The sequence below is a fragment of the Magnolia sinica genome, chromosome 1 (assembly GCF_029962835.1).
Source record: "Magnolia sinica isolate HGM2019 chromosome 1, MsV1, whole genome shotgun sequence".
NCBI lineage: Eukaryota > Viridiplantae > Streptophyta > Magnoliopsida > Magnoliales > Magnoliaceae > Magnolia > Magnolia sinica.
The window spans coordinates 100,938,113-100,963,213 of record NC_080573.1 but is presented as its reverse complement, the minus strand read 5'-3'; the positions used below and the strand labels follow the sequence as shown (position 1 = coordinate 100,963,213).

The 25,101-nt window shown below is 41.0% G+C and overlaps 2 protein-coding genes across 3 annotated transcripts in view; one reads left to right on the top strand and one right to left on the bottom strand.

Annotated features, from left to right (window-relative positions):
- LOC131252555 (pentatricopeptide repeat-containing protein At2g33680) overlaps positions 1-12,645 on the top strand; it is a 30,173-nt gene extending 17,528 nt beyond the window's left edge. The window contains exon 2 of one of the 2 annotated variants that reach the window (XR_009174537.1): positions 11,936-12,645. The gene's annotated coding sequence lies outside the window, so the exon portion shown is untranslated. The remainder of the gene's footprint in view (positions 1-11,935) is intronic. The other variant, XM_058253159.1, reaches the window with a different exon arrangement.
- An 8,342-nt stretch (positions 12,646-20,987) lies between these two features.
- On the bottom strand, positions 20,988-21,860 carry LOC131254231 (germin-like protein 9-3). Its single transcript, XM_058255247.1, has one exon. The coding sequence runs from the start codon at positions 21,612-21,614 to the stop codon at positions 20,988-20,990; it is 627 nt and encodes a 208-aa protein (XP_058111230.1). The 5' UTR covers positions 21,615-21,860.
- Positions 21,861-25,101: the final 3,241 nt, after the last annotated feature.

Sequence of the window (25,101 nt, the reverse complement as noted above, 5' to 3'; positions counted from 1 at the left end):
ATGATGATACATGGCTTTAATCAAGATAGACAACGCACACTCGGCAAGATTACAGTAATGCTGGAAATAGGAGAGTTGACTACTGATGTTGTATGCCATGTTATAAACGCCATGACAACGTATAATCTTCTCCTGGGAAGGCCATGGATACGTCAGTACAATATTGTACCCTCTACTCTGCATCAATGCTTCAAATACTGTAAAGGCGGAATACAGTATAAAGTAATGGCCGATGCAAAGCCATATACAGAGGCCGAGTCCTTCTTTGCAGATGCCAGTTACTATAAAGGGTTCGTTAAAGAAGAAAGAAAGAATGATGAAAGCAAAGTCCTAAACGACATTCAAATAAATATGATGAAAGAAGAAACAAAAAAAGCAGGATCTTCTAGAACTGCAGAAGCAAAGAAGAAATTCTATTTTGTGCCGAAACATCTGAGACGACTAGGGCAACTGCCGCTGACCCTGTTATCGCTCGAACAATTGAAAATTTTGCAGTCCAATTATATAATGCCATTGTCGTATATTGAGAGGAATAAGCCATTTTTGATCGCCCCAGGAGGATTTCAGGTCAAGGCTAACTCAAAGCATTAGGAACCAATAGAATTTTATGTCGCGGTGGAAGCAAAAGCCGAAGAAGAGACCGAGAATAATGTGTACCACGGTAGGCTGACACCGCAAGATCTCAAAAAATATAGTCCGACAAGCAAGAAGATCATGAAAAACATGGGTTTCGGTTATAAAGAACCTTCCGGCCTGAATCATGGGAGAGGAATTCAAATTCCTATTGGGGTTGGTCAGGAAAAGCAAAGGAAATTTAAAGGACTGGGGGCAGAATCATCAGTGAACACGGTTACAGTCACGCAGTCATCAAAAGAGGATCCCAATACAATTGAACACCCTGAAATGGCCCCAAAACAGATAGAAGACGGGGGCAGCCAACGATAGACAGTTTGCGAGAGATGAACTTGGGTACGGAAGAAGAGTCAAGAAACACATTTATCAGTGCCGGCCTTTTTGAATAGGAGTCTGAGGAATATGTTCGACTTCTCAAAGAAAACAAAGACGTCTTCACTTGGACATATGCAGAGATGCCAAGTTTGGAACCTTCCGTGGCAATGCACCGATTAAACATATCTAAAGAGAAAAGACCGGTTAAACAAGTGTAAAGGTGATTCCATCCGGACTTGGTTCCCCTGATAGAACAAGAAGTGAATAAGTTGATAAAGGTTGGGTTTATCAGGGAGGTCAAATATCCCAAGTGGATATCAAACATTGTTCCTGTGAAGAAGAAAAACGGACAAGTTAGGGTGTACGTTGACTTCAGAGACCTAAATGAAGCTTGTCCGAAAAATGATTTTCCTCTCCTGATAACTGAATTACTGATTGATAATGTGACTCAGTATGTTATCATGTCCTTCATGGATGGCTACGCGGGGTATATAATCAGATTAGAATGGCACCTGAAGATGAAGAAGCGACAACATTTATGACGTCGCTAAGAATTTATTGCTATAAAGTTATGCCGTTTGGTCTTAAAAATACCGGGGCGACATATGAGAGGGCGATGCAGAATATCTTCCAAGACATGATGCATAAGCATGTTAAATGCTATGTTGATGACTTGGTGGTTAGGTCAGGAGATCATCAGGAGCATCACGAACATTTGGCATTAGTTTTCTGTCAGCTCAGAAAGAAACAGCTGAAGATGAATCCAGCTAAATGTGCGTTTGGAGTATCTTCAGGTAAATTTCTCAGTTTTGTTGTCCGGCATAGAGGCATTGAGATCGATCTAGGGAAAGTCCGAGCTATTCAGAATATGCCGCCATTGAAAACACTAAAGGAATTGAAAAGTTTACAAGGAAAGCTGGCATACATTCGTCGTTTCATTTCAAATCTAGCAGCGAGATGTCAGCCATTTTCCCATCTGATGAAGAAAGATACAGAATTTGTGGGACCGAGCTTGCCAGAATGTGTTTGACTCAATCAAAGAATTGCTAAAACAGCCACCGGTACTGACAGCTCCAATCAAAGAGAAGCCGTTGATTTTGTATATATCTGTGGCTGAGAATTCTTTAGGAGCTTTGTTGGCTCAGGTAAATGAAACTGGGAAAGAAACTGCTCTTTATTATTTAAGCCGAACTCTGATGGGTGCAGAATGCAACTACTCCCCAATTGAGAAAGAGTGTCTGGTGTTGATATTTGCGGTTCAGAAATTGAGACATTATTGTCTCTCCCATGATATAACTTTGATCTCAAGAGCAGATCCGATAAAGTTTTTGATGACAAGGCCGATGTTGTCTGGAAGATTGGCCAAATGGATGCTGTTACTTTCAGAATATACTATTACGTATGAGTCGGCAAAAGCAGTAAAAGGACAAGCAGTGGCGGACTTCCTTGCAGCACACCTTGTAGCAGAATGCGAAACCATTAGTGATGACTTTCCGGATGAACAAGTTATGCTGGCTGAGTCGTAAAGCCCATGACAGATGTATTTTGATGGTGCTGCCAGGGCATTAGGAGCGGGGGCAGGAGTGATATTCATTACTCCTCAAGGTGATTTGTTACCGTACTCCTTCACGTTGGGCACTACATGCACAAATAATGAAGCTGAGTATAGAGCCCTCATCATTGGAAAGGAAATGTCTCAAGAAATGGAAATCAAAATGCTGCATATCTTCAGGGATTCTAAATTGATTATAAATCAATTGACGACTGAATTCGAAGTAAGAAAGCAAGAACTTTTGCTATACTGCCGAAAAGCATAGCAATTGCTAGAACAATTCTGTCATGTAGAAATCAAGCACATACCACAGTCCGAAAATGCAAAAGCAGACTCTTTGGCCAGCCTGGTAGCAGCTCTGTCTTGCTCGAATCGAAGCCCTCTCCAAGTAACTATAGAAGAAAGAAAATTTTTACCATCTTCAGAGGTCATCGAAGAGATCTTCAAAATACTTCCTGTATCGTGTTTAGAGATAACGACAGATGATTGGCACCAACCCTTCATAGATTATCTCAAATATAACATCCTGCCAGATGAGCCAGCGCAGAGACAACAAGTCAAGCAACGGTCAAGCAGATTCATCATATGCAGTGAAGTATTATACAGAAAATCTTATAATGGAATGCTGCTACGTTGCTTAGACGAACAAGAAGCAGGTCAGACATTGCGAGAAGCGCACTCTGGAGAATGCGGGCACATCAAGCTGGCCGAAATCTATTCCATAGAATACATAGAATGGGGTATTATTGGCCCACCATGTTCAAAGGCACAATAGATTATGCGAAGCGGTGTCATGAATGTCAGATTCACGGAGATATTATACATGTTCCTTCAGAAAACCTGCATCAGTCAGTCGCCTGTTGGCCCTTTTCAGCTTGGGGACTTGACGTCATTGGTCCTATAAATCCCCCTTCGTCCAAAGGAAAGCAATATATATTGGCAGCAACAGATTATTTCTCCAAGTGGATAGAAGCAGTTGTTTTACGCAATGTCAAAGAAAAAGATGTGGTCAATTTCATCTGGCACGCGATAATATACCGCCATGGTATTCCGAAGAAGATTGTTACAGATAATGACACTCCCTTAAAAAACGGAGGCATGAAAAAACTGTGTCAAAAATTCAGTATTCATCATTCGTTTTCAACACCTTACTATCCACCGGCCAATGGATTAACAGAGGCGTTTAATAAGACGATAGTCAAAATATTGAAAAAGACTGACCGGGAACAAGCGTGATTGGGATGAAAGGTTACAAGAAGCATTGTGGGCATACAGAACCACTCACTGGACAACGACAAAAGTAACACCGTATTTATTGGTTTATGGTGTAGAAGCAGTGATCCCGATCGAAATACAAGTAGCGTCACTCAGAGTGGCAGTACATCAGTCTATAACAGATGATGAAAATGTAAAAATAAGGTTGAAAGAGCTGGATTTGCTCGATGAAAAATGCCTGGCAGCCCAACAGTGATTATAATTGTATCAGGCAAGGATATTGGCCGCCTTTGATAAACGTGTTAAATATCGCTCTTTTAAAAAAGGGGACATGACGTTAATGTTGAAAAGACTTATAGTGGTCACCCGCCGAACATGGGGGCAAATTCGAGCCTAAATGTGATGGGCCGTATATAATAAAAGAAGTATACTCCAATGGCGCATATAGAGTTGTGGATCAAGATGGGTAAGGTATCAGTATACCGGTCAATGCTCGTTTCATCAAACGATACCGTCCCTGAAGATGCTATTAATTTTGATCCAGAATATTATCAACATAATGATTCTATATCAAAAGGGGGCAAGAATAAACAAGACCATGTCTATGTATCGTCAGATGAATGAATAAAGAAGAAATTCGGGAGCATATCAAGACTATGTATCAACAAGTATTGTGAAAAGAAAGTGAACATCATCATTAAGCGAGCCCTGCAAAATTCTGTCGAAATTGGTATCGTCTTCAAGCTGATATATTATGAACAACACAGACGGATACCATTGAAGATATTAGCAGAAGTGGTGACATATCAATCTTAGTCAGAGATGTTTATCATTCTCGCAGCAACGATCATCACACCTACTATTGTCTTTTAAGGCATTTTAAGGTAGTCTAGCCAAGCCCTAAAGGGGCTAAGCCCTAAAAGGGCCAGCTACGCATAAGACCTATCATTTTCGCCATTCGGGCAGCAGTGAGAAGCCAGTGGCCCTAAAAAGCCTGTGAAGGCCATTATATGCATACCCATGCGGGCAGCTAACAAAGTTAGTGACTAAAAGCTTAAAAGGCCAAAAAGTCCTCAACGGCCAGTCACGCGTGAGACCAATGTCATCTGTATAGCTTTCTGGCAGCGTCACGGGGAATGGAGAAAAATGCCCTCCCATGAATGGGCTCAACCTTGCAGACGAAGGAAAAGCAGGCCGCAGTATGAGCTCTTTGGGCCATGTCCATAGATAGGCCAACCATGCGTAAGACCCCCCAGATCTTTGGTTTGATTTCAGTACTAACTCATGAGGAATGGTTTAAACCTACTCATTGACGGACTGACGGCTCTAGATTTGGTACCCCAAAGGTTGCCTTGCGAGCTCTATGAACTCTAGAGAGTTACCGCGGCCAACCCTGTGCGTAATTCTAACCGAGTTCATGGCCTCGGTAGCTTCACTGGGCCCTTCTGATGGATCGCGATTTTTGAACTCCCCAGGCTGTGAGAAGTCCAGTGAACTCCTAAGAGTTACAGAGACCATCATGTGAGACCCGACTCACTACTCAAGAGTCTAAAAAACTGCGTGTGCTCCACTACTCAAGAGCTTAAACTGTGTGTGACTGACTAAATTAAAATTTAGTATCGCCAACTAAGACAAGGATCATCTAGGAAATCCCTTACTAACAAATCATAAAAGCATAATACATCAATCATAAAGCATTAATTAAAACATCGTGTAAATAAAACAAGAGCATCATTATCAAAATATCATGAGAAACTTGTATAACTTGCAATTCTGAAAATATTTACAGTAACAAAACAAAAAGGAAGATATCAAAGTTATACATCTCATAGTTCCCTTGTAATGCCTAGCGCTGTTAAGTATTGTTGCAAACTTCTTGAAGATTAACTTGAGCAGCTGCATGTTCCAGTCTGGCATTCGAAATCATTCTTACAGGATTTGGGATGTTAGCTAACGTTTCTTCCAAAGAGGCAATTAGTTCTTCATTTTTAATCAGTTTAGATCTTTTAGAGTCCACATAATGAAGGCTGCACTCTATCTTTTCTTGCACTCTTTCAATGTTCAGATCTTCCTCCAAACTTTGCTTCTCCAGTTGAGCGATTTCCTGTTTCAGAAGAGAAATGCGATCTTGGATAGCTGTCTTATTATTAGCAAAAGTCTTCAGTCACTCTCGCAGAGATAATTGTTCTTAATCATGGCGAGAGACAATGGGAGTAATCTGAGAAACTTTCTCCTTAGAATACGCAAGCTGCTTCTTGTATTCCAAAATTTCAGGCGGAATGGTTACGGTTTCAGCTGATGACAAAGTAGATATCGAATTATGGACTCTTAGAAGAGCATTGCGTACGGAAGAAACATCGACTTTGGCCATCCGTGCAGCACTGTCCAGGACATCTAAAGCGACAGCCAAATCGGACCATTGATCAGGATCTTTGAACATCTCAACAATAGCCAATATGGAGTTTCTGATCAGTGCCAATTTGTACGTAGAAACCTTCTCAAAGGATAGCACGTTCGATGAAGTCCCAATAGAGCCAGAACTTACTGCGCCACTTTGAGGTACATTTTCTATTAAGAAATAAGCAATATAAAGTTGTAATAAAATTGTATGAGTAGGCAATATAGAGAGTGTAAACGGGAAAAAGATATACTTTCTGCTGGTGCCGAAACAGTAAGCAGCTGCGTCTCTCTAGCAAGAGAAGGATCAGGTTCTACCATCTCAGCGAAAGATGGAGCCTAGCTTCAGTACTCGAAGCGACAGTAGTGGGAGTGGGTAAATCAGTCGGCTCCACTGGAAAAGCAATTTCGCGTGCTACCACTTGCGGAGGTATTGAGAATCTTGGTGAAGCTGTTGGTGCAACAGGGGGTAGATCTAGAGGAGAAGTATTATCTGCCTCCGTATTTGCAGCATGATCGCCTGAAATAGAATGTGTAAGACAAGAAAGAAGAAAAGAACAAAAAATAAACAATGACGGCAGGATTTTCCTACGTGGCGAATTTCCGTATTCCCCATAGTCTAGGGGTTTTTCTTCCTCTTCCCCTGCGATGGGAGAAGTCTTTGCAGGAACGACCTCAGAGGTTGGGAGGATATGTCCCTCATCAGCGGGAACATTTTTCGCAATTATATCATCTTCACCGCTGACATCAACTTCTCCCTCCTCATAATCATCTTCTTGATCTTCTCCTTCCGTTTCGCTTTTATCGGAAATAGTACGTCCAGATGAAGAGGTTGAGCTTCCACTACTCGAATCTCCTTCGTTGGACTCTTTAACAACAACTTGTTTCCCTTTGGAGGGAGGAGATTGGCGACTCTCTGGTTGAGTATCTGCTGTGGCCAAAACCGGAGAAGCAGTAGTAGTGGTCCTTTCCTGAGGAGAAGCTTGGGCGCGTGCTCAAGACCTTGTCATCGGAGAAGAAGTCAGCTGCTGCTGAGGGTGAACAGTCCTAGAGATAGGAGAAGAAGTTGGTTGTTGCTGAAGATGGGTGGAAGAAGATGGCTGATCTTGAGGATTGGCTATATTCTTTGGCTGAGGGGAAGTATCTTTTGTAACCTCTTCTCTTCGTGAACGATGGAGAGGAATTTGTTCAAATTCACGAGTATCACCATATGCTATCCATCCTTCGAGAGTGTTATCGGGCTTTACGTCACAAATGGGCTTTTCCGCATATATTGTGACATAGTGATGACCAGCGGAGGGAGCATGACTGGTCTTTGCGATGAAACCGACTCCCGCCTCAATGTTGTGACCCTTAAGCCGAGGGGTGGGAGCCATATAGGCCTAGTCGCTGGTAGACCTTTTCTAACCAAGTATGATTGATGCACCCATCATCTCATATGGTTGTATGACACCCTTGGGGTACGATCGTAGCCTGGAATAATAAAGGAAGAATTAGCCCGGCCCAATAATTGCTTCCAAATCATTGCCCAATTAAATGGGCCAGTACCGTAGCTTCGCATTCTTCGAGTGACCAGCCACAATCTTCTGGCACTGCCTAATCGAAGCCAAATTGACGGGAAAAACGGCAAGGATAATACGGTTCTCGCCAGAACTTGGTCTCTTCTCTCAGCGGGAGACTGCATGATCTAATCGATAGAAAAAATCCCCTTTCCGTTGAAGAGAGCGATTCCGTGTCCGCTTTCTCCGTGTCTACGATGTAACGAGGTAGGCCGAAGTGGAAGTAGTTTATCTTGGCATCAGAAGAAATGGTATCTTTTGCCCAGTCTTAAGATCTCTTTGCCATGGATCTTTTTTGGAAAAAGTAGAGAGGGACTTGGGAAGGGTGGACGTAAGCCTTTTCCGGTACTTCGAAAGTCCAGGGGAAGTAGACACTAAGCCAACCAAGAAAGTAATGTTACGGCATGTAGGTTGAAGCAGAACCGACAGAAGGGCTTTTTACGTGGCATGCAATTTCTCCAAAACCTCTGTAGGTCGAACAGAGAACAGGAGGAGCAAAAGAATACTTAGCTCCCTCGGCCATAGCGCTCGCAACTACAAACAACGAAGGACGAATGGCGTCTGCTGATTTAGAACTTGGGAAGACCACCACGCTTAGCCAATACACAATGAATGCTGCGAGCTCCCCATAAAGAGAATACTCAGCACGATCTTTTATACCCTTCCGAAGACGTTCAAGCTCTCGTGAGTGATTGCCATTAAACCTAAAGTAGAAAATAATAAGTAAATGAAATTGAGATTATATATCAAGGTACAATAAAAGGAGTTAATTAAAGAGGAAGGGAATTACTTAAGAGCTCTGCTGAAGTGAGCCAACCATTGCATGGGATGAATCTTATGGATGTTCGGAAATTTCGACATTTCCCTGAAAAGTTCGGTGGTTGATTCTGAGATAGAAGGGATGCGATTAGGTGAAGAGACAGGCAAGTTCCTCATTGGTAGGGACAAACTCGTCAAAGAATTTTCCGGTTATCGGCAAACCGGTAATCCTGTGAATATCGCAAAGTGTGACGCTCATTTCACCTTCAGGGAAATGGAAAGAATTGGTGGAAGGTCACCAATAGTTGAGGAATGCCTTCAAAATAGAAGATTCCTTGTAGAAAGGATACGATGTTGCTTCAATTGCATGAAAAATGTTAATCTTCGACAAAGTCCCAACATGTTTTGCCAAAATTGCGGTGGCCCATTCAGAATAGTAATTGCGAGGAGTCAGAAGACCTCTTGTTCTGAATTCTTCCAGGCTCCAGATGAGGCGGCGGTGGGTAAAACGTTGCTTGAGCGTTTCATAAAAGCAGGTTGGATATAGACTATGAAGGTCGTAGGAAGGGACAAGGAAAATCATGGAATGGATGTCGCCAAATTACTGTCTTGGTTTCGGCGGTTGCAGGATGCCTTCTAATAGTCTTGGTTCCTTGAACGACCAAGACTCTGTGTAGGTCAATCTTTTTACGGTCAGGTGATCCTTGGGTTCGCAGATCAGCATGGAGTGATGGCGATGAATACTGATCGGAATTGCTACAAAGCCCTGTTTGTAGGGATTGTCAAATTTTATGACACCTTGAACGACACGGATTGATTCCCAGGAGTTGTGGAGTTTCTTCCTGTTGTGTTCTTTAATTTTCTCTTGAAACTCTTGGGCTTTGTTGCGACGATTCTTCTTCGACCTAGAGGGTGGAGGAGTATCTTCTATGGTTGGCGGCTTCTGACTGATTGTCTAATGATGCGCTGTTGTTTTCAGCCATTTGTCCCAGTCGTATTCGCGACCGTGCCTTGGAGGCTTTTCTAGATTGCCCATGGCGATGGCCCTGTGGATGGGAGATGGCAGCGTCTCAATGCGTTGAGTGAAGTCGAATGTGAGAAGTACTGGTTCCTTTATGTAAGCAGGGCATCTAGCAGTAGTTTTGAATCGCTTACGCAAGGGCTGAGCCGGAGATGATGGGGATTCTGTTGCTTGAGGTGCTGCAGTTCGAAAAGGTTCGGAATTTGGTAATTCTTGATGAGAAGGTTGGTCGGTGGGAGAATTGATAGCAATGAAACTCCTTTTTGTTCGGCCATGTTGAAAGGTTGAAATTTGGCTAAGTTTGGAAGTTGCCAAAGGATGTGGTTGCGCGGATCGCGCAACAGGTTGTGTATTGTGCGGGCAGCGTAACGGTTCGAAGCCTTGTGCGACGAAGAAATCGTTGCGCGGGTCGCTCAACAAGTGTCAGTTGCGCGGGGAAAAATCAGAGAAACTGAGTTCGGCTGTGAAATGAGGGAGTGAAGAAATGAAGTCTTGAGGGCTATTTATAGAAGTATGGGTTGAGTACCAAACTCGGGACTTGAAGGAATGTATAATTTGTTTTAAAAGATCGATCCTGATTCTTTGATCCAGGGGAACAAAGAACGGATCAAGGAGGCATCTGTTGAAGCATAAAAAATCATCAAGAAAAGATGAAGATCAGAAATCAAACATTAAGTGAAGAAAGGAGAAAGAACTAAGAAAACTTGTTTGGCAGTTGCGCGGGTCGCTCAACAAGTAATGGTTGCGCGACAGTCAAAGCACTTGCGCGAGTGGCGCAAACAGTTTAACATGTGAAAAGCAGATTTTATCCTTATGCAGGTTGTGCAACTGAGTGTACCATTGTGCGGACCGTGCAACCAGCTTCTCTGTTGCGCGGGCAGCGCAATCAAGAGCAGAAAGTGATCAAGATAAACGGTCAGATTTGATGCAAAGTGGGCTCCATGGCACAAAGATCGGGGGTTGGCACGTGTGGGGGCCTATAAATACCCCACTCTCCCTCTCATTTGGGAGAGAGAGATTTTGGAAGAAGAGTAGAGCTCTGAAAGAAGACTGAAGATGAGGAGCAGAAGAAGGGGTCAGTTGCGCGAGCCGCGCAATCCACTCATCAGTTGCGCTGACCGCGCAACCGACAAACCGATTGCGCTGGTCACGCAACCAGGTCACTATGTGGCCAGTGCTAAATAGGGGTCGAAATGCTGCCGGAATTGTTAAAAGCATTCAAGTTCGATCTTCATTAATTCTGGCTCTCTCCTTGGCATGAAGGACAAGCTCAAAAGAGAGATTGGTTGATCCATTCAACATTCCTCCTAAGTCCTAGGAGATGATTGAAACGACTGTTGAAATGCTGCCGAATTCAAGATTTGACATATAAGCTTTGTTAATTACAATTTGTTTATTTCAAATAATCTATCTTGGAATCAAGGGATATTGAAGGGATGTGGATGAACTCAGTACTAATAAAATATGATGATCGTTCTAAATACTTTTACTCTGTTATACTTAAATAAGATAATCTCCCAAATCAAATACATTTGTTTCTTGTTCGAAACATAGGGCTTGTTTGGATGACGATGTGAACTCATCCCAAACATTTCTTAGACCTAACCAGGCACAAACAACACCAAAATTGTGTCTACGCCTGTTGAGCAAAAAATGAAATGGCAATCCACATTCAAGGAGTTGGATGATCAGGATTGTCCGTTAAAAACACCTTTTGGCCTATCCCCATCCATGTGAAGTCCTGCCAGATCAACAGTCTTGATTGTATTACAAATTTGCTATGCATATGGTGGGTGGGGACTTTACATCATTCAACTTCTATGAATTGGTGCATCATAGAACAACTTGGTGCATCCGACTCGAGCCTTGTCAAATGAGGCTCATCTATTTGCATTTAACCTAGGATCTGAGGTAGTGAGGATTTCAGAACTGAATACATGGAGCACTGTTCATATGAGTTGATATACGTGGCATATGTCAACTCAACTTAAACTGTCCAAATCACGGGACCTACAGTAACCGAGTCATCATCCGAAAGTCAGATTGATTGAACTCTAATCGTTGATTAGTGGGCATTTGTTTGTTGAATTTGGACTGTTGTTTATTTATTTTTATTTCGGAAATCCATCGCGTCCATAAATCAGCCAGTTATGAGTTGGATTAGTGTAATTTTCTGTTTATGAGCTATCTGAATTGGGACTGATGAATTTGGGTGGTTTAAAGTTAATTGTATGCCACATCTGCAATTTCTGGGTGTCGGCGTATCAACAGTCACACTTAGCTAGAGTATTAAAGTTCTTCTATTGTAGTAGTTCAAATTTGATTTTGAACCCTCATTTAAAAATGGTTTTGATGGTTTTACATGTGCAAGTCTAATTTACTCGAATGAAAATGTAAGACGGTCTTAAAGGTTGTTGTCTTTTCCCGAACTTCTGTTTTCCGTCACTCTTTTTTTGTGGGTGTCATGTGTGTGATGGTACGAAGGCTTTGCTCATCTCTATAATCTATAAGATTGGGCATTGGAGAAATAGTTTGAGTCACAGGCATCAGATTGATGGTTATTTGAAGCGTGATCTTGATTGTGGACTTCCAGATCCTGGAGACTGCTGATGGTTCTGTTTGAATAAGAAAGAACTTCAATGTAATGTCGAAGAAGTCAATAACAATGGTAACAGGTGACAAGAGCATTGTTGATGAGTCTTGTTTGCACGTCAAGATGCATAATTTATGAACTTTTTTGATATTACAATCTGATTGCTTGATTGGTGTCAGCAGAGCATGGACTGATTTTCTAAAAAATTACTTAGGGGGGGTTGTTATTTCATTAGAGTGCATTTTCTGCAGCTGTGTAATCCCTGTGTTTCCAACATTTGAAATTCCATGTAACTACCATATAGCCACCTTCCTATGTAACCACTTCTTAGACGCTGTAGTTATTCTTTTCAATAATATAGTTTTTCCTTTAATCAATAGGAGACACTGCTCTCTATTGATCTCTTTCATATTTTCCTTTATGTTGATTTTAATGTTAAACTATGAATTGATATTTATTCCGTAAATTCATCTTATTCGTATTTCCGTTAATTGTTCTTCCTTATCTTCCACGTACATGCTTTCGAATATACTTTAGTTGTCGGAATGCATTGTGTTGGGATTTGGACCTACCAACAAACCCAGATCAACCCTAGGTATTAGAAAGTCGGATTTAACACCATTGTCAATTTGCACACTTTGCAGAAGCATGCATAACGAAGATAGAACAATCACAATAAAGCAGAATAACCAATAAAGCAATCACACAGAACAATGATATTTTACATGGAAAACTCTTGTGGAAAAATACAACAACACAAAGCGTTAGAAATCCACTATAATCAAAACCTTAGAGTTTACAGACTCACCTTCTTCGATTACAGATGTACCTGATCTCCCCCTGCGATGCGTAACCATTGAAAAACCCTTCCCAAGCCCTTACAAATGTTGGAAACCCTTTCACCTTGCAAACCCTTGCCATTAGAGAAAAACGTTCGTAATAGAATAGAAGCCCTAATATTGGATTAGGCTTGAATAGCCTAATTTGTGCATCTCTGCGTAACATATCCGGTTGGACTGAACATAACCTTCGGTCGGACCAAACAACTCGAACAGATTTTCGGTTGAATCGAAATCGACTAAAACATCACAACGAGCAACTCGAGAATTCTCCAATTTTTGATAGAACCAAAAATGGCTTCAATCGAACTGAACCTGAACTACTCTGTACAACAGATTTGGCAGAATCAAGGCATTCTGCACAACAATCTCCACATTGACTTGCATTATGCCAAGTCACCTTAAAGCCCTCCCATGCAATCTCCACCTCGAGCATAGACCTCTTCTTGCATTGTCCACCTGAAACGCAGCTCCATCTACACCCCTGTGTAAAGGTGCCCAATCTTATCAATGGCTAGTGAGATTGATTAAGCCTAAGCAATGCTTGAACTTCTCTGTGGTCACTAGCTTTGTCAACATGTTCGCGACATTTTTGTTTGTATGAATCTTCTGAAATAGAATCTCTCATGAATTAATGAGTTCTCGTATCTTGTGGAACCTTATGTTGACGTGCTTGACTTGCATGTGATACACCTAATTCATCGCTAGATGGATAGCACTCTGACTATCGCAATGCAATTGGATCGCCTCTTGCTTCAACCCGAGTTCTCCTATCTGGCCTTTCAACCACAATGCATCTTTCAACGCCTCCGTCACATCCATGTATTCCGCCTCGACTGTAAACAACACTATTTTAGACTATGGCATAGATCTCCAACATATCGGTCCGCCGGCTAATGTGAAAACATATCCTGTAGTGGACCTCCTATTGTCTAAATCATTTGCATAATCCGAATCCACATAGCCTATAACTCCACCTAAAGCTCCGTGTCCTTCAAACATGATTTCAGTATTGACTATGCCCCTAAGATACCTAAGAATATACTTAACAAAATTCCAATGCTCTTTCCCATTAATTCATTATATACCTACTAACCACATTGATTGCTTGTGAGATATCCAGCTTCAAACAAACCATTGCATACATGAGACTCCCCACTGCACTCATGTATGACACCTATGACATTTCTGAAATCTCCTCTTCTATACTTGGATACGACCTAGTTGATAACTTAAAGTGACCTGCTAGACGTGTGCTAATTGGCTTAACACTTTTTATGTGGAACCTCTCTAGCACCTTCCACACATAACCCTTTTGAGAAACCCATAACTTTCCAGACTCTTTGTCTCTATTTATCTCCATGCCTAGGATCTTCTTCGCAAAGCCCAAATCCTTTATGTCAAACTTCTTGCTTAACAGAGACTTAAGAAAGAGTATCTTATTCTTGTCTTTGGTAGCAATCAATATATCATCTATATAAAGGATAAGTAGAATGTATGACTCGTACTTAAGTACCCTGTAGTAAACGCAACAATCGTATTCACACTTGTTATACCCAATCTCCACGATGTAGGAATCGAATCGCTTGTACCATTGCCTTCAAGACTGCTTCAGCCCATACAATGACCTCTTTATCTTACACATGTGACCTTCCTTACTAAGCTCTTTGAATCCTTTAGTCTGTCTCATATAGAAATATCCTCTAAGTTCTCATAAAGGAATGCCGTCTTTACATTGAGCTGCTCCAATTCCAAGTTGGATTCCACTATCATTGCTAGTAGCACCCCGATTGAGGTATGTTTCACGACAGGAGAGAAAGCGTCATGTTAATATACTCATTTCCTTTGTGAGAACCCTTTTGCTATAATCTATGCCTTGTACTTTTTGCCATCTTTGTCTGTTAATGTTTCATTTTTCTTATAGACCTGTTTACACCCTACATCACGCTATCCTTTAGGAAGTTCCACCAACTCTCATGTCTGATTCCTATATAGAGATTCCATCTCTTCCACCATGATCGACATCCACTTGTCGTGATCCTTTCTAGATTTCGCCTTTTAAAAGGTGGATGGATCTCCACTTCCTGTGAACAACACAAAAGAGACCATGTCCTTGAACCTATATCGAACCTGTTCTCTAATGGTTCTTTTCTCCACATTCCTAGCTATACATTTTTGTGTATCTTGCTGATTACTTTACTCAGTTTCTTAGACCTACTGAATTTCCCCTTTAGTAACTGACTCAACTGGCTCCACTTGCACCAACAATTTCTCGATCTCACCATGTTTTTCTGAGTTCTTTACAACTCTCTTGTTAGCTTTCAACATTGATGCCCCATCGAAGATAACATTTCTATTAATGGCCACCTTATGAGAAACTGGATCCAAAGATAGTAGCCATTGACACTCTTTTCATACTCGACAAAGATGCACTTCTTAGTGTTTGGATCCAACTTCGACCTTTGTTCACTTTGCATGTGGACAGATGCTGAACATCTGAAAATCTTCAATCCTGAGTAATTGACGTCCTTGCCTATCTATACTTCCTCTGCAACCTTGGAGTCCAACACTGTAGATGGTGTTCGATTTATTATATGGCATGCTATGTTCATCATTTATGCTCGGAAGCTTTTAGGCAACCTTGCATGCAATCACATACTTCTTACTATCTCCAATAGAGTTATATTCATTCTCCATGCCACCCTGTTTTATTGTGGGTCCTTGGAGTTGAGAAGTGCCTTGTGATGCTTTGTTCCTTACTAAATTCCTTGAATCCCGCCTCTATGTACTTCGTACCGTTATCTGATCTAAGACAATTTGTCTCCCAGTTCTTCTCTACCTTCGCCTTCCATTGCTTGAACCTGGTGAACACCACATACTCGTGTTTTAAGAAGTAGACCCAAACCTTCTTCGAGTAATTGTTTATGAAGGTCATGAAGTATCGTGCTCATCCCAAAGACGGTACCGTCACCAGCCCCTAGACATCAGAATGTATATAGTTAAGCACCCCACTACTACTGTGCGTAACAATCTTGAACCTTACCCTACACTACTTCCCATAAACACAATGCTTACAGAAATCCACCTTGCATGCCTTAAATCCCTACAGTTTCCGTTTATGGAGTTCCATTATTCCCCTCTCCCTCATGTCCTTGCCGTATATGCCACATATGAGTATCATCTGTGCCGGATTCTATATGTGATGTGGTAACGACCTCACCCATAACCGTGCTCCCATCTAACTTGTACAGATTTCCAACCTTGTGTCCCTTCATCGACTCCATTGCACCTCTTGCGACCTTGATTATACTGCCCGTTGCAGTGAACGTGCAATCATTTGTATCTAAAACCCCCAAGGATATTTAGTTTTTCTTTATATCTGAGACATGCCTGACATCACCTAGAGTTCGAATGACTCCGTCAAACATCCTTACCTTAATTGTCCATATTCCGCTGGCCTTGTATGCTGCATCATTCTTTATCAGAACACTTCCACCATTATAAGACTTGTAGGAATTGAACCAAGTCCTATCCGGGTACATGTGATACGAATATCCTGAATCTAATATCCAAGTGTTTGAGAGACGACTCGTATATGAAGAGACTGAGAGGTCTCCTTCTGAGTTCTCTTCCTTGACACTCGTCGATTCACTTGTGTTCCCTTTTTCCTTGCTTTCCATGTCATACTTCCGTTTCTGGTAGTTGCTCTTGAAGTACCCCTTTATGCCACAACAAAAGCATCAGTCATTTGCCTTCGACTTCGATCTAGACTTTTTTTTCCCGTTAGACTGACATCGCTCCACGGATCGCCCACGTCCTTGACCTCCTTTTGCGATTAGCCCTTCCGCCTAAGAGTCCTGGTCACTCGGCTTCTTCCTCATCTCATTAGAAATGAGAGCAACAATGATCTCTTTCATTTTCAATGTATTCTTCTCATACAACATAGTAGTGACGAGATGGTCGTACGATGTGGGAAGCGATGCTAGAAGTAACACTGATTTGTTTTCTTCATCGACTGTCATTCCGAGCCTTAACAACTCACTACATAGCTTTGTAAACAAGTTCACGTGCTCTAGGAGATTCGATCATTCCTTCATTTGCAGCCTGAAAAGTTGTTTTTTCATGAACAACTTATTGGTGAGGGACTTCGACATGTATATGTCTTCTAGTTTCTTCCACATCTATCGGGGAGATTCCTCATCCAGGACTTGTACATGACCTCATTCGACAGATAAATGAATGGTGCTCATAGCTTTCTCCCCGAGATCGTTCTAGTCATCGTTCGATATCTTCTCTAGTTTTGTCTTCAACAATGCCTTGCTCAACCCTTGTGAGAATAGAATATCCTTTGCCTTTTGCTAGTACAAATTTCGAATTTTTGTTCTTCCCATCGAATTTTTGTGTATTAAATTTTGACCCTGACATCTTCACTGATTTCCAAACGTCCTTAGACCCTATGCTCTCATACCACTTTGTTGGAATTCAGATCCTAACAAACCCAAATCAACCCTAGGTATTAGAAATTCGAATCTAACCCCATCGTCAATCTGCATGCATAACTAAGATAGAATAATCAAAATAATGTAGAATAACTAATAAAGCAATCACACACAAAACACAATGATATTTTACGTGGAAAACCCTTGCTGGAAAAAAAAACATAGAACAAAACAATAAAGATCCACTATAATCAAAATCGTAGAGTTTACAAACTCACATTCTTCAATTATAAATGTACTTGGTCTCTCTTCGCGATGTGCAACCCTTGAGAAACCCTTCCTAAGCCCTTACAAACATTGGAAACCCTCTCACCCTGCAAACCCTTGCCCTTAGAGAGAAAATGTTTGTAATAGAATAGAAGCCCTAATCCCAGATTAAACTTAAATAGGTTGCTTTGCGCAACTCTGCATAATAGATTCGATTGGACTGAACATGACCTTCAGTTAGACCGAATTGACCTGAACATATTTTCGGTCGAATCGAAATCAACCAACATATCACAACGAGTAACTTTAGAATTCTCTAATTTTCGGTTGAATCGAAAATGACTGAAAATGGCTTCGGTGGAGTTGAGATTACACTTATTTGTACAACAGATTTGGTAGAATCTAAGGCATCCTATACAACACATTGTATGTCCCATCCCCTTCCCCATCTTGGAGCCCGTTTGGATACCACCAAAGAAGTTACTTATCTACTGAAGTTTGGTTTATGATCAATTATAAGTAGCTTTTTTATTTAAAGTTAAGCACTTCAATTTAATAAGTAGAAAGCAAGATAAGCTACTTAAAGCATAAGTAGCTTATCTTAAGTAACGATCCAAACTCCTTAAGGCCCGTTTGGATACTAAGTAGCTTTTAGCCTTTTTTGTTTTGTTTTCAAACTTACATGAGTTAATAAGTTACTTTTCTTAAATAAGTTAGTTTGGTTATTAAACTTAAGTAGTTGTTTATATATATATATATATATATATATATATATATATATATATATATATATATATATATATATATATATATATATATATATATATATAGAGAGAGAGAGAGAGAGAGAGAGAACCTTATTTTTATAACTTATTTTTTTATTGCTTTTCAACTTCCAAAAGTAACTTTTTTCCTTCATTTTCATTGATGACACAACAACACATGAAATTATTTAAGGGAATATACTTTTTGGGACCATGCACCCCTTTTAAGTTCATGAGATTTTCCTTCATTTTCATTGGTGACATGGCAACTTAGGAAATTATTTGAGGGAATATGATCTCTGTGACCATGAACCCCTTCTAAGTTCACGAGACTGGAAAATCATCCAATGAATGGGTAAATGATCTAGTGGGCCCCACATGATGATGACTCATATCGAGGTGGCCCAACATGATGGATGATCCATATCAAAGGTCTGCCCCTAATGATGAATGACCCACATCTAAGGCAAGCCCCACATGATCGGCAACCCATAATGAAGTGGGGTCCACATGATGGGCAAACCGCATCAAAGGTGGGCTACCATGATGGGCAATTAATAAATGTGGGCCCCACATGATGGATATTCCACATCAAAGGTAGGCCTAATGATGAGTGGCCCATATCCAAGGCGGGTCCCGCATGAAGGACGACCCCACATTGGAGTTGGGCGCACATGATGGACTGTCTACATCAAAGGTGGGCTGGACATGTGGGCAGTGGATATTGAAGATGGGCCCCACATGATGGACAATAACATTGATTGTAGGTCCCACAAGATGGATGACTAACATCAAATGTGGGCCCTACCTAATGTGCTTTGCACATTAAAAGTTGGCTCCTAATGATGAATGATCAACAACCAAGGTGGGCCCTGCATGATGGATGACACACATCAAAGGCGGGGCCCACACAATGAACGATCCACATCAAAGGTTAGCCCCACATGATGAACAGTGGATGTGAGAGGGATGAAACAAACTTTTGAGATGATTACTTATGATGTTGGAAACCAAACATGCTTTTATACTTTTTCGGATGATAAATATGTTGTTTACCAAACATACTTATCTGTTGATTAGGTAGAAACCAAGATAAGCTACTTATGACATAAGTAGCTTATCTAAAGTTACTTAGGATCCAAACACCCCTTTAGTGTTGTTGATGCAAAAATATTATCCACCCTTTTTAGACCTTCGTGTACCACCCGCACAAGAAGAAGACAAAGGAGACCCTGCTTAGAGCAGGGGACCCTTCGATGCCAAAGTCAGGTTGGGAATCTGGGTCTAGTAGTATCGAGGGGTTTTGGGTGAGAGATTCTGCGTACCTTTCACCGTAGGCGAATCCCTTATTTATAGCCTTTTGGGGGTGGTGGCGTATATGGCAATGCCTCTTGGATGGTGATTATGTATTACAGAAAATATTTTCCTCCGGACGTGTTGTGATTGTTTTGCCGAGATCCTCGGCGAATATCTTAGAGGATAATCCTATCCCATCTTAATATACTGTAAGCTTATTTGAATTCTGAAGTGGTGGTCTATCCGAGGCCGAGGCCGAGTCGGTATCTGAGGTAGAGTTTGGTAACCAAGGCCAATGTCGATATTCGAGGTCGAACTCCAAAGTTAGTAATCGAGGCTGACCTCCGAGGTCGAGGTGACCTACGAGGCCAAGGTTATTTTTCGGCTTTTAAGCAATCCATAGCCTTCGAGTCTGTACATTTGGTCAGTCCATTTTTACCCGTAATAAGTGTCACCATCAAATGAAAGGAAGTTGTGGCTGCTCTCTACTCCTGCTTGCTTCTTTTTTCTTTTTTGTTTTTGCAAAATTAACAGGGATGCAGATGTGTAACCCCTCTACCACAAATTATTACATGTACTCTCCTACTAAGGAGATGCTAACCTAGGGCTCCTCCCAAGTGCATTGGAAGCCGTTGACTTATGCCATGGACCTTTGTGATCAACCATTAACCCATTGACCCTGCAGTTAAGTATCTTTACGCCCGCTTGCAAACTTCTTTTCCTCAGTGCGTCAAGTGATGGAATGCAAAGCGGAGATAGGTGAAGAATGTGATTTGGAAGGTAAAGTATGGGATGTTGAGTCTGACAAACAGGGTGACAAAATGATTGACATTGAAAGGTAAGATATCAGCAGTGGCCGGCAAGGATCATTGACAAAGGGAAAGGAGAAACCCTATGCGGAGGCCCGTAACCAACTAATCCAGTTAATTGCTGGCTTTCTGACCCGTCCCTTGGCATATGAACTTCCATCTTGAGGCATAACAATTTTTTTAGATGAATGTTCTTGAGATAAACACTATTTGAGAAGCAGATTGTTCCGGTGGTGTGAAATTCTTCTTTCTCCACACAATCTACAGCTGGCCCTAACAGCTGGAGAATCATCCAACAATGTGCCTATTTGTGCCCCACTCAGTGCCTGGCACAACTGGATGAATGTGAATTGCCACTCACACAAAATGATCAAACAAAGCTCCAAACTCGAATATGAAAAAAATGGCAGAGATGACAAATCAATTTGAATAACAAACAACCAATGTTCAAATACAATAAACCTACATAAAAAGAAAATCAATAGGGATTATAATCTTCTCATTCCAAACAACATACGATCTCAAATCTTTAAGCCTTGGGTGCAAGTCCAGCCTCGATCTTCTTAACTGTGGCATCGTCAGTCTTGAAAGATTTTGCAAGGATGACATCGTCAATGCCTGTGGTGAAGACAGTGCCAGGAACTGACACTGTTCCAGCATTCGCACTTCCAAAGCCCGAGATGGCAAGTGCTGGAACTTGACCATCAGAATTGTATTGGTAGTGTACCAGTCCCTTAGGGAATACAAAAATGTCACCTGCCTCGAGGGTCTGGGTGTAAAGTTTGTTAGTTGTGTCGACAAACCCCACCTCTAGAGACCCATCCAAGAGTAGCAGGAGCTCGGCTGAGCGGGGGTGGGTATGGGGCGGGTTTACTGATCCAGCTGGGTATTGTAGAACTGCAAACGAGACGCTCTGACCATTGAGCGCTGGGAACTCAGCCATACTCGCTTTTGTGACCTTAAACGTTGTAGGTGGGTCTGCATCTACAAGTACCCGAAAGCCGGTGTAGGTGAAGAAGTTGCTGTCTACTATGGTAACATTTGCAGGGATCAAGAAGTCAGAAATGATATCGGCGTCGCCGGCATTCAATGTTCGGGAAATTGCTAGGATTAGTACCACTAGGAAGAAGCCATGCTTGAGTGTGTGAAAGGCCATGGTACACAATGTTGGTATTTGTGTTTTAATAAAAATGTAATGCAAATGGGAATTATAACCTACTTAGGACTTGTTTTGGGGTTGTTGAGTAGCAATCATAGTACAAAAAGGTATTTATAGGAAGGATTAGAGGGTTATGAAGAGATTTTCTATTGCAGGCCTGTGTAGGCCGGCAACAAATGATGGAAATTAGAAGATCATCTGTTCCTTACCCATGTCTCGTTCAGATCAATGTTGCTTAGGCAGATATGCTGAAGCTTTTAAAGTGAGAAGGGATATGCTATAGTCTTGTAAGTTCTTTATTTTATAATTTTCTTAGTTTGAGAAATGCTCCAATGTTCTTTGAGCAGTATAAGCTATAATACTGCTTAGTTGCATCTGGCCACTTGGATGGTCCAATTGATCGATCTGAACTGTCTATTAAATCCAGAACACATTTTATGAGCTACTATGTGAAAAATTGCACTTCTTAGTTGAGCTATTCCAGCCATGGTTTGTACTTATTTCTATAGCCATCCTTTTTCCAATTCACGGAGGGGATGGTTGCAATTGCATAACGAAAGTGACTCCAATTTATGATGGCTCTAACATCTATATTGATCAGATTGTAACGATAGTATATATGCATCATGAAGCTGGATCCACTAAAATCAAATCGTTTTATGTTTCTGTTTCTGTGTCGTTCATGACATCCAATCCTTCCATCTCGTTCGTCCAAAATGGTTATCCTTTGTTAGCAAAAATTATTCCAAAGCAAATCTTAGGTGGGCCAGGCCAGAGGTGGAATCATTCCAACCACTCATCAATTTTGACAAGGGTATTTATGTTAATATGGAAATAAGTGTTGCCCTTTACCATTATGAAATTATTAGTTTGCCATCCATATTTTGGTTTGACTTTACAAGGTTGAAATGGGACCCACTTTCATTATCATTAGAGATCAGTACCGCCCATCCTTTTTCTCGCATAATTTTTGTTCATGAGCCCCAAAATGAGGCTAATTTGAGTTGTATTTGGACCACTGTGAGAATGAACATTTAATTATGTGTGGACCATTAAAAAATATAGTTAGTATGGTCCACCTTTTCATTTTATTTGATTTGAATTTTTAGTTCTTTCAAAATATAGTCTTTACATTTTAATGGAGAGAATGGATCGTGAAGAGAAGAAATTGTGTATCTAACACCACCTCACGCGTACGAGGGGAAAGTATCTGCCATTGCTCAGGATAGAACGGTTTTTGTGAGACTGTCCCCGCCGAAGATGGTGTGGCCCGAATCATGGGCCCACCTCGATGTATGTATTCTATATCCTGGCTGTCTATCTTTGTACAGGTCATTGTAAGACATGAATCGAAAAATTAAGAAAATCCAAACCTTAGATGGACCATACTATATGAAACAGTGGCGATTGAGTGCTCTACCATTAAAAAGTTGATAATAGACAAATTAATGTTTTTGGAGGTTTTATTTGTAATCCAATCCGTGGATAAGGTTACATAAGGCGGAAAAACAATTATCGGATTTATCCAAAAGTTTAGTGGCTCAATAACGGCTAATCACTGTTGTTTCGTCCAAGTTAGTCAACCTTATAATTGGATCTTTCTGAATTTTTGGGCAATGCTATAAAATGAGGTAGAAAAATGGATCGATGGTGTAGATACAAAATATATACAGCAAGATAGGCACCACTGTAAGGGCCACACTGGTTTGGAAATGTCCATGCCTCACCTAATCCGCTGGACATTAGGCGTAAGTGGATTGTGTACCCAGTAACTCAGTATGATAGACGTAATTCATAAACTCTGTGTGGCAGACCGCGATCTATGAATTTCATCCACTATGTCCATTGATTTTAGAAGATCATTTTTTGGTTTTTCGTTTTTTTTCGTTTTTCGTTTTTTTTGTTTTTTTGTTTTTTTTGTATTGAGTAATAAAATGAAATAAATGAAAATGTCAAGTAGACCACACCCATTGAAAAAGTGTGCATTGAATGTGTACCGCTAAAAAATTAATGGCATGCAATCACCATGATTTTGTTTGGTGTGTTCCAAAGTAATATTTGGACATGTCACATTTTTTGGCTGATTTAACAAAATCATTGGGGCATCGCGGAAGCACAAGAAAATGAATCAAGCAAAGAACTCTAATCACATAACTAAGTTCAAACACAAACAAATTGAATTTTATGTGGAAAAATTCTTGTAGAAAAAAATAAAAAATCATGGCACAAAGAGACAATAAAGCACTATAAAAGCAGAAAATTACAAGAGAGTTTACTTATTTGAACAAGCCTCAAATCTCCCTCAGAAGCCAAGCTATGCCCTTGTAATCCTTGGGAATGAATTTAGAAAACCTAAAACACCTCTCGTGCTTCCCAAATCCTGATTACACCTGATATATATGGCAGAAAATCATATCACAATCGGAATAGGAAACAAATCCTGCACTTACACAATTCTCCGCGTACACTCAATGACACCTTCAATGGGACTTCGATGGCATTGACAGTCTGTCGATGGCATTGAGAAAACACTAAAATATTCCAGCGATAAAACATGGATTTTCTGATGGCATCGAGCATTTGTCGATAGCATCGACCGATGTTCGACGACATCGAGTGGTCTGTCGATGGCATCGACATACCCTATTGTTTACAAATTTGAGACATCAACCACCATGTCTTTAATCTTAATTTTTCATAGCTTTTTTTCCCCTCATCTTTAATTTCGCCTTACATTATAGCTTCACCATCGCTTCTTGTGCACACTCCCTCTTCCTTTTACGTATTCGCCAAGCCCAGAGAGGTTGCATATAGCTTGAAATTCTGGCAACCACGATTAAGAGTGGTTATAGCAAGAAAGACGCTGCATGTTCCGAGCAACCAGGGACGTGTAGTGGTTAAGGCTTTAAACTCAGAACATGCACACAATATCTCGAGTTTTGAGGGCCAAGTCAGTAGGTAACGACAGATCCAAAGTAGTAGAAAAGTTGTATGTTCCTCATAATTCAACGGTCCACTCCGATTACAATATGCCTGCATGAAGTGAGAATAGGCTTTGCCAGCCTTGTTCATGAAGCGCTTGGCCTCTTTTTGTGCAAAACCTGGATAAACGGCTTCACCAAAGGGAAGTAGTTGGGTTAAAGCCGTAATGTCAAAAATAGTCGGACTCATGGGGTCACAATTGAAGAAAAATGTGTTGGTCGATAAACTCCAAAATGTTGAAGCTATGATGAGAAGAGTTGGATCTGAAGGATATTATAGATGGAAAGCTTGATACATTCACAAATACCCAATTCTCTCTATGTTGTCTCATATTGAAATGAGATACGGGTGAACCACGCATCCCATTCTGGAAGGGGCTAGCTTCGACCATGATCGAGGTTTCTTTAAAGCATTAGCAGAATCAGGGATAAATTTGGATTGGATCCACAGAGTCTTGCTAGGGCATATGGGAAACAAAGCATCCATCATACTAACTTCAACA

What these genes read in the sequence shown, in the direction of transcription:
- LOC131254231 (XM_058255247.1), bottom strand. Translation starts at nt 21,614, where the DNA reads ATGGCCTTTCACACACTCAAGCATGGCTTCTTCCTAGTGGTACTAATC.